This window comes from Lepisma saccharinum, chromosome 26, assembly GCF_977018435.1.
Source record: "Lepisma saccharinum chromosome 26, izLepSacc3.1, whole genome shotgun sequence".
Classification (NCBI taxonomy): Eukaryota; Metazoa; Arthropoda; class Insecta; order Zygentoma; family Lepismatidae; genus Lepisma; species Lepisma saccharinum.
This window is the reverse complement of record NC_139254.1, coordinates 4157832-4170592: the sequence shown is the minus strand read 5'-3', so window position 1 is coordinate 4170592 and position 12761 is coordinate 4157832. Positions and strand designations below refer to the sequence as shown.

At 38.9% G+C, this 12761-nt stretch overlaps 1 protein-coding gene across 4 annotated transcripts in view; it reads right to left on the bottom strand.

Moving 5' to 3' along the window:
* Positions 1-12761, bottom strand: part of LOC145979527 (uncharacterized) — a 62123-nt gene that overhangs the window by 33992 nt on the left and 15370 nt on the right. For all 4 annotated transcript variants that reach the window (XM_083112473.1, XM_083112476.1, XM_083112475.1 and 1 more), the window contains exons 3-4: positions 7914-8040; positions 5526-5680 (exon numbers count right to left, since the gene is read on the bottom strand). In XM_083112473.1, coding sequence (XP_082968599.1) covers positions 5526-5680; positions 7914-8040 — 282 coding nt within the window. The remainder of the gene's footprint in view (positions 1-5525; positions 5681-7913; positions 8041-12761) is intronic.

Genomic DNA, 12761 nt, shown 5'->3' with positions numbered 1-12761 from the left:
AATAATTAACACATATTATTGTGGCTAAAATGAAATTATATGAGTGAAATACATAATTTTTGGTTGACTTTTATTTTCCAGGGGGGCCGCGGCCCCCCTTTGCCCCCCTTCCGGGCGGCCATATATCCCGAAGATGTGCATGGTGATACGTAATATGAAACTGAGGAAGGTACAATCACAAACATATATGGACGACATATAGTCCCCGCGTTTACTTCATTAACGTCCAAGAACTTAAGAAAGCCGTACAATCACACTCAACCTTCAGCCAATGGGCGCAGCTGTCATTCTGCTCGTCTACTCCACGTGGAGTCCTTGAGCCAATGGGTGCAGGTGTCATTGTGATCGTCTACTCCACGTGGAGTCCTTCAGCCAATGGGCGCAGCTGTCATTCTGCTCGTCTACTCCACGTGGAGTCCTTGAGCCAATGGGTGCAGGTGTCATTGTGATCGTCTACTCCACGTGGAGTCCTTGAGCCAATTGGCGCAGCTGTCATTGTGCTCGTCTACTCCAAGTGGAGCCCTTGAGCTAATGTGCGCAGGTGTCATTGTGCTCGTCTACTCCACGTGGAGTCATTGAGCCAATGGGCGCAGTTGTCATTCTGCTCGTCTACTCCAAGTGGAGCCCTTGAGCTAATGTGCGCAGGTGTCATTGTGCTCGTCTACTCCACGTGAAGTCATTGAGCCAATGGGCGCAGCTGCCATTCTGCTCGTCTACTCCACGTGGAGTCTCAGTCACTTGACTGCGGATACGCTGTTGCCGTACTTTACAACTTCATGTGGAGACCGTGCTTGTGCGCGGAGGGACAAGGTGGCGTAGAGTATATGTGTAGCAACACTGTGGGTTGAATGCGATTGTTGCAGCTGGTGGGCGCACTCCGTGGGCTTCAAAGCCAGCCGGTCGTTAACGTAGTTAGCGCGTCGACTATAGCAATCTGTAGAATCTCTGAAATCTAAAATACAAAGAACTTCGATCTCCAAACATTTAGCCATCACCTTTCCAGTCAGGAAATATTTAGAAACATCTAAGGAATGTCTTGTCAGGCATTGCCGAGCTTCCTTGATCGCCACCGTTGCAAACAGGTGTAAACAATGGGAACCAAGGAAGAGACTACAGGTAACTGACTCGGCATTATTGAGTAAATTCGAGTGGAATAAATATCTGGGGTAACGGAGGTCAGTGTTCAGTTCGAAATTATCAATCAGGAGTAGAGAAGTCTGGGCTTCCCGACTCGCACGACGCACAGACACTTCGTTTACCCAGTTCGACGCTACGAGGGAGCTTTTCCATACACCACGCTGATCCAGTCTGTAGGGGGTTTAAGCTCGAGTGTTGTGTATTGTCATTCACCTGTGTGTAATTGTTACCTCTTGCACCTTACCATCAGGCTAGCCATAAATGGCGAGTGCTCCATCAATTAGGATGAATGATCATTGAGCTGCATCTACCAATTGGGACAGCCAAGATCCCTGGTCGGATCCCACGTTCCTAGGAGAACGTTACGATACCACAAACCTCACAACAGAAAATATGCAACAGAGTTGTCGCCATAAGAGGTGTACCATGTAATCGAGTGTTAAGGCGTACATACTTCGTCTGATTTGACAACAAATGGTGTAAAAAGACATGAAAGATGGCGCTGAACAACTCCAATTTATCATTAACACCGAAAGGAGTGTACCTGTTGACGCCACTTTTTATCGCAACCCAGTTGTTTAGAGAGGAAGGAGGATTATGCTCGCTACAAATCCAAACCGCCACAGCCTCATTAGTCTGCAAGATGCAGTCCAGGGTGTACTACGTGGAAGATAGGTTGTCATTTGGGTGCTTGCGCGCTTCTAACTAGACAAAACGCACGTATTAAGTACGGAAGCTTTCAGACAAAACGACACGCGACACAGCTGTTTCACGCCGAAGCGACACGGGCACTTCCATTCTGGAAAGAACACTTTCACTTCGCATTCCCAACCACCAGACCGAGGCGATATGATGTGCGCTCCTCAGAAAACGACCGAGTCCGTGCGACAACGGCACGTGCAACTTGCCCTGTCGCTTCGGTATGAAAGCTTTCATTTAAATCTGAATGTTCGTTTCCAAGTTATACGTGTCGCTTAGGTCTGAAAGTTCCTTAAGGCAGAAAAACCTATCATTAACCGTCAAATTGACCCAGGAACACCACTGTACACCTCTCTTCAGCTCGGCATGTGAGCGGAACTGCTGGAATGCCTACACGAGAATTAAAACTGGTCCTAGGTCTACACAGACCACGCTGGTGCAGATTTGCATGTTTATTCTAGACCAGAGTATGTCAACCGCCGGGTCGCGGCCCCTGTACAGGACCCTGGCATCAATTATACAAAGGCGTGACAAGTTCATTAGAGACACTGGTAGTTGTCAACTAACTGGAACCTAATTTCATATTTGTTAACAAGCCTAAACATTTGATCTATTACACTTTATGATTATGCCATTGAACTTACTAAATTTAGTAAAGATAGCAATTTTTGTTATTTATACAAAAAAGCTTAGGTTAATCAAGTGTGTTTTGTTAATTGAAACAAATCAGGTGTTTTTTCCTGTGTATGAAAAGCTGCTAAAAATGTTTCGCTTCGAGTAACACGCAAGCGACAAGCGACACGTTCATCTTGTGTCACACACACTTGTGTTTTCTATTTATTTATTTTATTTATTTATTTAATAGAAGATTCCAAATACAGCGTTAGCCATTTTACATTGGAACGATTTTATAGAACATAAGGACAGAAATAATAACATAATACAACATAGAAAATTTACATGTGGTTAAGAGACTTACACACTTTCAGTTACCTTTCTTCTAAAACTGTCCAGATTTTCAAAAATGTTTATTTGGCTTCCTAGATTATTATATTCACTGGGCAGTCTATGGAACAGAGAGCGCTGGATGAGGCACAATCTCGGCTTCTGAGAAGCAAAAAGTTGAGTGCTTCTTGTAGAGCGGGCAGGCACACGAAAGTGAATTTCCTGAAGAAGGCGGTCACTTCTGATGTTGCCATTCACTATTTTATGTAGAAATATATGGTCAGCCAGTCTATGTCTCTCTTGAGGAGTTTGGATATTTAACATTTGCAGGAGGATGGACTTTTGCAAGTGTTTTGTGGATGGAATTCGGTGTCGAACAATGGCCACGAAGAAATTTAGGACGGAATTTAGTCTATCTGAATTTGAGGGGCATGCCATAGACCAGATCGGAGAACAGTATTCAATTTTAGGTGACACAAAAGATTTGCAAAAGGTGCTGAGGGCAGTCAAGTTGTTTATTTCCGTCAAACGATAGAGAGACCCAGCATACGCATTGAACCCCTTGTGACTGTTTGAAAAGTTTTTTAAAAGAATATTTTATTTATAGATCCCGAAACGAGAACGGGAGGCAATTTAATTCACGAGACGAGGTGATACTGTGTTGAGTCTCGGTACCATCTCGTCTAGGTACAATCTTCCCTAGCTTTATCTTAAATTCACTTCTCGGCAGACAAAGTTCCCGGCCGGATGAAACATGGAGAGAGGCAAATTCGCTAAATTAAGTATTCAAAAAAAGCTTCTCTTTAAATCGAGAAAGCAATCAAGACTGATGTCACAGATGAATCGACGGAATCGGGAACCTGAATAATTTCTGTTTCGGAAGAAATTGAAAGCTTCATTTCACCGCCGGAGGGGGGGGGGGAGAGACTAAGATGAAACGTTCCTAGGGAAACCGCAGGAGAAATGTCAGGTGAAATCACATTAATGGATGACGTTTGGATCGTGAGGGTCTCTTAAAGAGGATATATTGATTGCATCAGAACAGTTTTATTTTATTCAATATCATTTAAAAGATAAATGAATCATATATCGCACATTAAAAAACTGATATCTTTGAATTAACGAAGAACGTTTGGTTAAAATTCTTGACAGTCTTTACAAAATTTGGTGATTCTGATCAAATTCTTTAACTCTAAGCAGATATGCAATATAACTAAAATAATTTGGTTCTGTTGATTAGCAACTATTTAGACAGATATTTGGTCAGCAGAAACTATTTTTCTTTATTTATTCCACACACTTTTCTCTGCGTCAACAAATAAAGCATGTGTCATAACCCTAATGCAATATAATTTCAGGCTTGTAATGTAATAACAATTTAAATAAAAGCTTCACATTCAACATTTTTGGTAAGTGTTTCAGTTTAATCGATTAATACAAACACAAAAATATGTTTATTCCATCCACTCTTCTGAGTTCTAGCCTTAAAAAGACTCATTATGTTAGGTATATTACAAGATTTCTTAAAAATGTGAATTGCGATCATTACGAAAAGGAAATCACAAAACTGAAATCTTTTTATATTTTAAAAACTTTTTTTCCTATTTTAAGTATGCTTTGTACACCAAATGGGTAAATTTCTCGTATCGGACAAACGGATTTCTTCAAATTTACAGGAGAAATTACTTACCGAATGCAGTTTCTTTATACAAGGGTTGGATAAAAAGTAATGGCAACACTGCTGTCCCGTGAAAGGGGTGAGACACAGCGCCACAAGCGTTTCGTGGCTGATAAAGGAATGTCAGACGAGGAAGTATAGTCAGTGGGAGCGATTGTATGTTATTCAGTCAAAAACAGCAGTGCTCTGAAGCAGAGGACGAGAGTGCAAGCGCCCTAACAATATGTTTAGGCAAGAAGAACAACGTCTCTCAGGCAGACGGTCAACGCAGCCTACTTCTGCACCTTATTGCAACACCACCTTCGTCTCGCATTAAGAAGGAAGCGACGGCACGGTGTCCCATCATCCTGCTTGACAATGCAAGGTGTCACACTGCGAACAATGTGACGGCGCTCCTGCATAACTGGTAGTGGGAGGTACTGGAACATCCGCCGTATTCACCGGTATGAGACCGTGTGATTACGACCGTTTTGTCAAAATGAAGGAACCACGTGCTATAGGGCGGTCACTGCGCGACATCGACAGAGATGGACGCACCGAAGGCAAAAAGATACTAAGAAAACTTACTCGATATGTTGCAAATAGAGCTTATTTCCGTGAAATAATCGAAATGCCACCTTCAGCAATGTTTCTTAATGCAAAATACGTAAGTACGAATATTCAAATTAAATGAACTAGCAAATTTCAGCAGTTTGTCCGATACGAGAAATTTACCACTAAAGGTTTAATTGAGAGGCGAAAAATGTTTTAAATAGACGATTATTTAAATCAAATGTCACTAAAATGGTCAAATAATAGTTCGGCGAGTTAACTGAACCTCTGTTGTCATACAATTCAGTACGAATATTCGAAATGTATATAAATATATTATAGATAGTGTGTAATGCAAATAAATTCTATTTCATATTTTGCGAGGTGGTGTGCAGTAATTCAGCACATATAGTTGCTTACGCATCAAGAGGCAAGACATAGACAAACAGTGTAGCTATCGTTGGAGGCACGGGTGCATAGTAATAATAATATTACACATAACGTTAATTTATTACTACGTTTAGGTGATGCTTACCCTGAAGGCAAATTTTCTCGAAATAGTTCTGATAGCCTCTCGCCACATCGAAGTTTATGGCCCCCGTCTGCTCCCCCGATGTCTCATTCAGTCTGTAACAAGAGCTGTTGACGTAGTCGATTATCATAGAGGGGCAACTGTCAGAAAGTCTGCACCTGAAAAGCAATTGCAAATTTCAGAAACTCCTCTCATTCATGAATTAAAAAAAAAAAAAAAAAAAAAAAAAACATGTGTATATATCAAAGGCTATCCATAATAACCATTTCTCAAGAGATGAATGGTGCAAGGATCAATTTAAGTATGTGGGCAACACATATAGATGGATTGCAGAATTTAAATCTAAAGTCCCTTGGTTCAATTCATACACACTCCCACGGCAAGTCATAGTTTTTATTAATAGATTAAGAACAGGACACGTACGTACACCAGCACATTTAGCAAAAATAAAAATTAAAACTCAAGAAAATTGTAAATGTGGCAATAATAATCCTGTGCTCAACATTTAATTCTAGAATGTCCAATCTATTCAGATCAACAAATCATACTCTACAAAGGTTTTCAACGTTTAAAAATTCCATTTCCAATATCACTATCATCCATTTTAACAGATTTATCCCCTTCATTAATATGGATGCTGTATGCATATTCTCGAAAATGTAGACTTGAAATATAAAGTGATTTTTAAGAAACAGCAAAATGGACAAAAATAAAAGTGAATTATTTATAATAATTGTTATATATTTGTGATTCCGATTAATTTGTGAGACTAACTACCAACTTTAGAAGAAAACATTAAAAGAAATAAAAAAAAACAATAACGATGTCCAAAGTCGACAAGATAATGCTGACAGGGACAAAAAAAAAGAAGAAGAAGAAGAATTCTCAAGAGATTGTCCTGTATGAAACAGCAGAGTAGTTGCAAATCTTAATGTTGTCGCACTGATAATTTCCCTGTATCTAGGCTTAAAATAATGGCCTACACTTAGTGCAAATATGATTTTCTTATCTATTAGGTGCGCATTGCTTGCATTGTAGAATTATTTTTTTCTCCCGGCTGTTACAAGCATAAAAACCGTGTCTGTTGTGACGTATCTGAAAACACATGTTCTCTTTATCAGACATTTATTTCTATTTAGATTAAAGGTTTTAATCAAACTAAATATAAGTGTCTGATGAAGATGACGTGTGTTTCCCGAAACAACGTAAGCTTTGTTTTTATGCATTAAACAGCCGTAAACTAAAGAATAAATAATAATTTATTTCAAATAATAACTATATCATAGTTTCTGTGTTATATTGTGTTTTGTGACATTATATTTGTTTCTTTCCTGACAAAATATAGCTTGAAAACAAGAATCTTTACAACATTTTGTTAACAAAACGTAACCTAATAAATGTGAAAGACCATTACGTCCTAGATGGCACCACAGTAGAGAAATTCGCCATTTCAGTATTTTAAACTAAAATTGATAATTTTATTATACTTTATTATTAAGTCACAGAGCAAGAAATATAAATGTTACATTCAAAATATTACCACACAGTGAAAACAATATAACTAAGAAGAAAGAAAAAAGAATATCTAAAACTTAACACTTATTCTAACATCCTTGATAGTGTTTTTAAAAGTCGAATTATTGTGTAATCAAATGTACCAGAAACGTCAATAAAACATAACATGGGTGTTATAACATATTCATTACTTAAAGTATGAAGTTACCATAACTGAAAGTTGTCAGATTCATTAATCCTTTCTCTGGCCCACACCTACAAAATTGGGAATTTATAGCCATTACCTTTTCTCAATTACACATTTTTCTTTACATTATACTGGTTACATCAAATTTTAGCTAATAATACGAAAATGCTTATGCTTATATTTTCTTACACTTGTTGAATGTTTCCTTTGTGATATAGTATTTACTTCACATCTTATGACAAAGTCATATTGTTGTAAGAAAGGTGTAGGAATTGGGAAATGAACTCTGTTTCTTGTAAGGCCTCGCACATTATTTATTGCTGACTTCTATTAGAGAGGATTGAGAATAGATGCGACATGCTTTGATATTACGATCCGCAATTGGTTAAGACTGTTATATCAAATCTTGCCAAGGGGGGATTCAATAGACAGAACGTAACAATTTCTGAAGCAGTGTTAGCAAGCCCAACTACTTGTTACAACTATTCCAAAACAGATATCCCTGAAAATAATAGCAAGAAAAAGACAACCCGGAAATTAATATGCTACATAATATGTTTCGTTGCTCCTGTTTTGGGACAAAAAGAGAATATCAATCATGTAAACACATAGCTTTTAACCAAATTTAATTTTAGTGCATTAATTAGAACCTTATAAAATTACTGAATGTATACATAAGTATAGGTTACCTGTTAATGCATTCAGTTGTAACAGCTCTTCGTGGATTGCTGTATAGAGGAATTTGATTGGCTGGCTGTGACAACCGAACCACCAATCCGGTGACTTTTACGAACGTCTCCGTTCCGTTACACTGAGCTGGAAAAAATAATTTTAATTATATTCATTGCAATGGAAATTGTCATTATAATGATGCAGTACAGAAGATCCGTAGCCAAATGGTTGGTTTCATGTGAACGTTAGGATTCGCACAGCTGCCATGTTTGTGACCAATTGTATTTACTGTGTGCAACGAAATATCCACCACGTAGTGTTCGTTACATCTGCAATAATTGTAGGTTTGTTTCAAATCATGAACATATGTGTTAGTATCTACCGCCCGCCTCGTTGAATTCCGTATGCTTACAACAGTGACGTGTCCAAGGGGGGGGGGTTGGGGTCAACCCCATTTTGTCCATTATTCTTAAAGAAAGAATCTCAAAACCATGAAAGGATGGCAAATGAGGATTTTGATTCCTGGCCGAGAGAGCGCGTGACTGCAGAACGGCAAGGCACGACGCGATGCCGGCATTTTCGACCCGTAACGTCCCGCTTATTTTTACGCACATATCTTTAGCATGCATAAAATTGTATTTATATTGCAGAGAGACTACTAACCTATGTTAGAAGAGTTGTTCAAAGTGATCGCCAACTGCATTCACACATTCCCGGCATATTTTGATCAAATTTTGTTTGACACGCAGAAGCTCCTCTTCCGTAATTTTTGTAAGTTCCGTTTATATATTGTCAGTTCATCTATAGTGTGGGGGTTGTTTTTGTAGACTATTTTAAGGGTCCCCACAAATAATAAATTGCCTACAAACGTCTCGACATGATTCGGTATTCATATATAAGAATGCTTTGTTGTTCTCCCCGATGGCGCAGTGGTAGCGTCATCGCCTTGTAATCAAGGAGTCCCGGGTTCGATACCCGGTGGAGGCACATAGTGGTTCGGATTCCACTTTAAACCGTAGGTCCAGTCTCGATTAGCCTTACTGTGTATAAAGTGGACTTAAAATAAATCAACCAACCAAGAATTCTTTGTTTAACGTGAATTTTTCGGCTGGCATTTCAATGGTCTTACATAAACACACACAAACACACTTGGGATTATACAGAAAGAAACTAATACTGATGCGATAGATGAGACTGGACAAATGTCTACACACGCACTTAAATTAAACAACAAAATTACAATTTCACACTAAAATGAACAGAACTGTACTGATAAGCGAGCAGCAATTTCGCCTGCAACGCGAGCTTCAAACAGCTTGTGCACTCTCCCGGCACCTAAACATGCAACTTTTGCATGTCAATGCAATGGCGTGTTCCTGAACAGAATGGTCAAGAATGACAACACTGTAGCTACGCTGACAACTTGCGTCTAGTGTTTAATTCGTAATGACGCCGCATGGGTAAAACTCTTTATCTAATTTCTTTCTCAACTTTATTTTTGCGTAATCAAATAAAAACGTTCAAACTTAATAAAATTAGGTTATTCATTGAAGATATTATTATTTACATGTTTTGAAACAATTCGGACTTAAGAAGCAATTGTCTTCTGGGTATTTTTTACCCAGCATGCGTCCTGCCGGCCAGAAAACAACTTTCAAACAGAACAAATACGTCAATCAAAATGTGATCAAAATATTCCGGGAATGTGTGAATGCAGTTGGTCATCACTATGAACAACTCTTGTAACACAGGTTAATAGTCGCTCTGCAATATAAATACAATTTTATGAATGCTAAAGATATGTGCGTAAAAGTAAGCAGGACGTCACTGGTCGAAAAGCCAGCATCCGCGCAATGCCTCGCCGTTCTGCAGTCACGCGCTATCTCGGCCCAGAGCCAAAACGAACGCACTGTACTAAAAGGAAGTATACGTACCCCCACCCCCTTCGAAAGTCCTGGGCCCGCCACTGGTTCGCAAGCGCTCCATCATGGCTTCTCAAAGCCACAATGCAACACTTTGTGACGTAGGTGTAACACACCTATAAGTTAAACAAAAACAATTGAACAGGAATTTACTATTAATGTTATTATCGAGCTATAACAGAAGCTACGGTAAGGATTTGAAGTGTTGTGGAACACAAATTAATATCTTATTGAGTTATTATAATGGCTATATAGTTTGGTGCGTTGGTGACACGTACTCAGAAACAGTTACCGCTGTTTACACACCTCAACTCCATTGCATGTAATGGATTTAGTTCATTATATAACGCAGATCTGCTGGTTGACGACATTCCGGCAAAGGGATTTCCTTGTTGAGTATATTTTACACCCGTTTCATTTACAGTTACACCGGCGTTGCTAACACATGTTACCAACAAATGTTGGTAATATTTCGAAAAACGCGTGAATTTGTTATCAACGACGGAGCGAATTTACAATATAGAGAATATCTCCAATTTCGTTAATATTTGATATACTAACTAAATTTGGCCTTCTAATTACGAATCTGTTGTTAAAATGCGGGGGTCACGTGTAGAAATAGGGGGAAAAGGCGATAGAAGTGGATTTTTTTTAGAGCTGTATCGCATTGTTTTACGAACAAAACAAAATTTTAACTAAGCTTGCCTAACCTAACCATACCGGAAATGGTTCGTGGGGCTATCCGTGAATGGTTTGTGGGGCTACCCGTGCATGGTTCGTGGGGCTACAGCTTCCTTACTACACAAAATGCCATTTTTCTAGAAGAACGCTCGAACACCGTTGCCAAACTTACCGGCCAGGTCCATCCTCCTCCACACTCCACTTAAATAACTGTTGCACATTAACAATTTTATCACTCCTCTGTTCCGCCATGCTTCAACGATTAATGCTCTGCAAGTAACGAAGCAGCAGTGTGGCAACGCTGTAGACAACGCAACGAATGCCGAACGTCACTTGTTCATATCATCAAACATGGTTCCTATGTTTCTTTATGGGAAATGATCGCGGTAATGAAGAACGTAATTTTGCAACATATATAGAAGTAAGTGTACAATTTCTATATGTCACCCACAAATCTTAACTCAGATATGTTACCAGGATTGCATATTTTGTGAGTATATGAAGTAGGAAAGAAATAGGAGATAATCTCTGTATTGTACATTCTTACCTCAACATCTCATGTTATCAACAGATTTCCCGTGTTGGCAACATAAATTTTGTTATCCACAAGAAGTCGGTAAAGATCAAGGAATGTTAACATTTGTTACCAACACATGTTAACAGAGTATTTTCGATGTTAGCAACATTTCCACCGCTTCCTCTCCCGCCACCATCACGCCAGTGACTGCCAGCCAGCGAATGCGGAAGCATAGTTTCGTGTGAGGTGTGTTTTGTTTTGTAATTTATTTATGAAGGAAAATCTTTTGAGCGAGATGGAGTGTTCAAAGGATCAAGTGCTGAACTTAGTTGAATTGTTCCGCGAGAAGCCTGTCCTTTGGGACCAAACTTGTCGACAATTTAAAGACAAAAACCAACAGGTCACTTCCGCTATAATTAGCTCTTTCCGCAGTGAAGGTCTCACCCAGAATATTCTTGGTCTTCTCTCTTGCGCCAAAATGACACATTTCCTCCACAGTGGGCAATCTTGCAGCCAAAATGTTAAGAAAAGTTATAAACAAAAATAAAGTCAAACTAATGTTCTGGTTTCCAACATTTGTTGACAACATCTGTTGTTAACCGTGTTGGTAACAAAAAGTTGATAACATTTGTTGGTAACATTTGGCGTAAACGCGGATTTACAAATGGGTTTGACTGGTACTTCGCCATTATACCGTAGTTCTATCTGCCCCATACAATTCGACAGAGAACCACGCTCTGCATCTGTATGCACGTTAAACTCTGGCTTGTCTAATGCATACATACCTTGAAGGGCAAGCGCAGCGGAAGATTCTTATTTGCTATGAGGCAGCTATGCTATACGAATGTACAGATACAACATTGTTCCAGTTGATGCGAGTTTATTTACATAATGTGCAAGTGCCATAAGACTACATAAATATTGTTTGTTAAACTCGCTGAAAGAAAATATAGTCTCTTATCACTTGGGCCAGTTTGATGTATATTCATTCAACTGAACTAAACGTTAATTAAATTGGTCTCTTGCCGTTTTAAAGATAAGGAACAATGAATCACTGCTAAATCACTTCTCCACGTAGTATGGAAGATAAAGTTCATAAACTAAATATAATTATGTGAGTGAGTGCAAGTTCGGAACTTAAAAACTTTACGGAATGTGGTTGCTCGGACAACTTAACAACATGTCTACCTGGCGGAAATACCACTTCCTCTTCACTTCGCCTGAATTCAAAATGCGCTGCCTGAAGGGCTGCGGGCATGGGCGGAGTTTGAGCTTTTGCTTTGGAGGGGCCAGACTCTGGGAGAAGCATATGATGTACCTGAGGGTTGTTGAATATTCCCTAGCTTATAAGGGGTCCGGAGACCTTCCCCCGGAAATTTAAAAACAATAACTTTAAAACACTGAGTTCTAGACCTTTTAGATTTGAAAATATTAAATTTCCTCGCTTAAGTAAAAAAATATTAATTAGTATATTGGTTGTCAGCTTTAAAAGAAGCAAAACAGTACGATTATTGAATTTTGCATTTCATTATTTTTTTATTGATACAATACTCGTATTACTTTAAGAAAGAAATTTTAGAAAAATTAAATTGAAAAGTTCTTCTGATGCCTCAGCAGTAACTGTTGACTCAACACAAAGTCATTTTACATTTTTCTTTCTTCAAACTGTACACATCAATCAAATCGTCTAAGTCCCGCTATTGCGGCGCAATTACCGCACATGCCACCATGCCAAACGTCAAGAT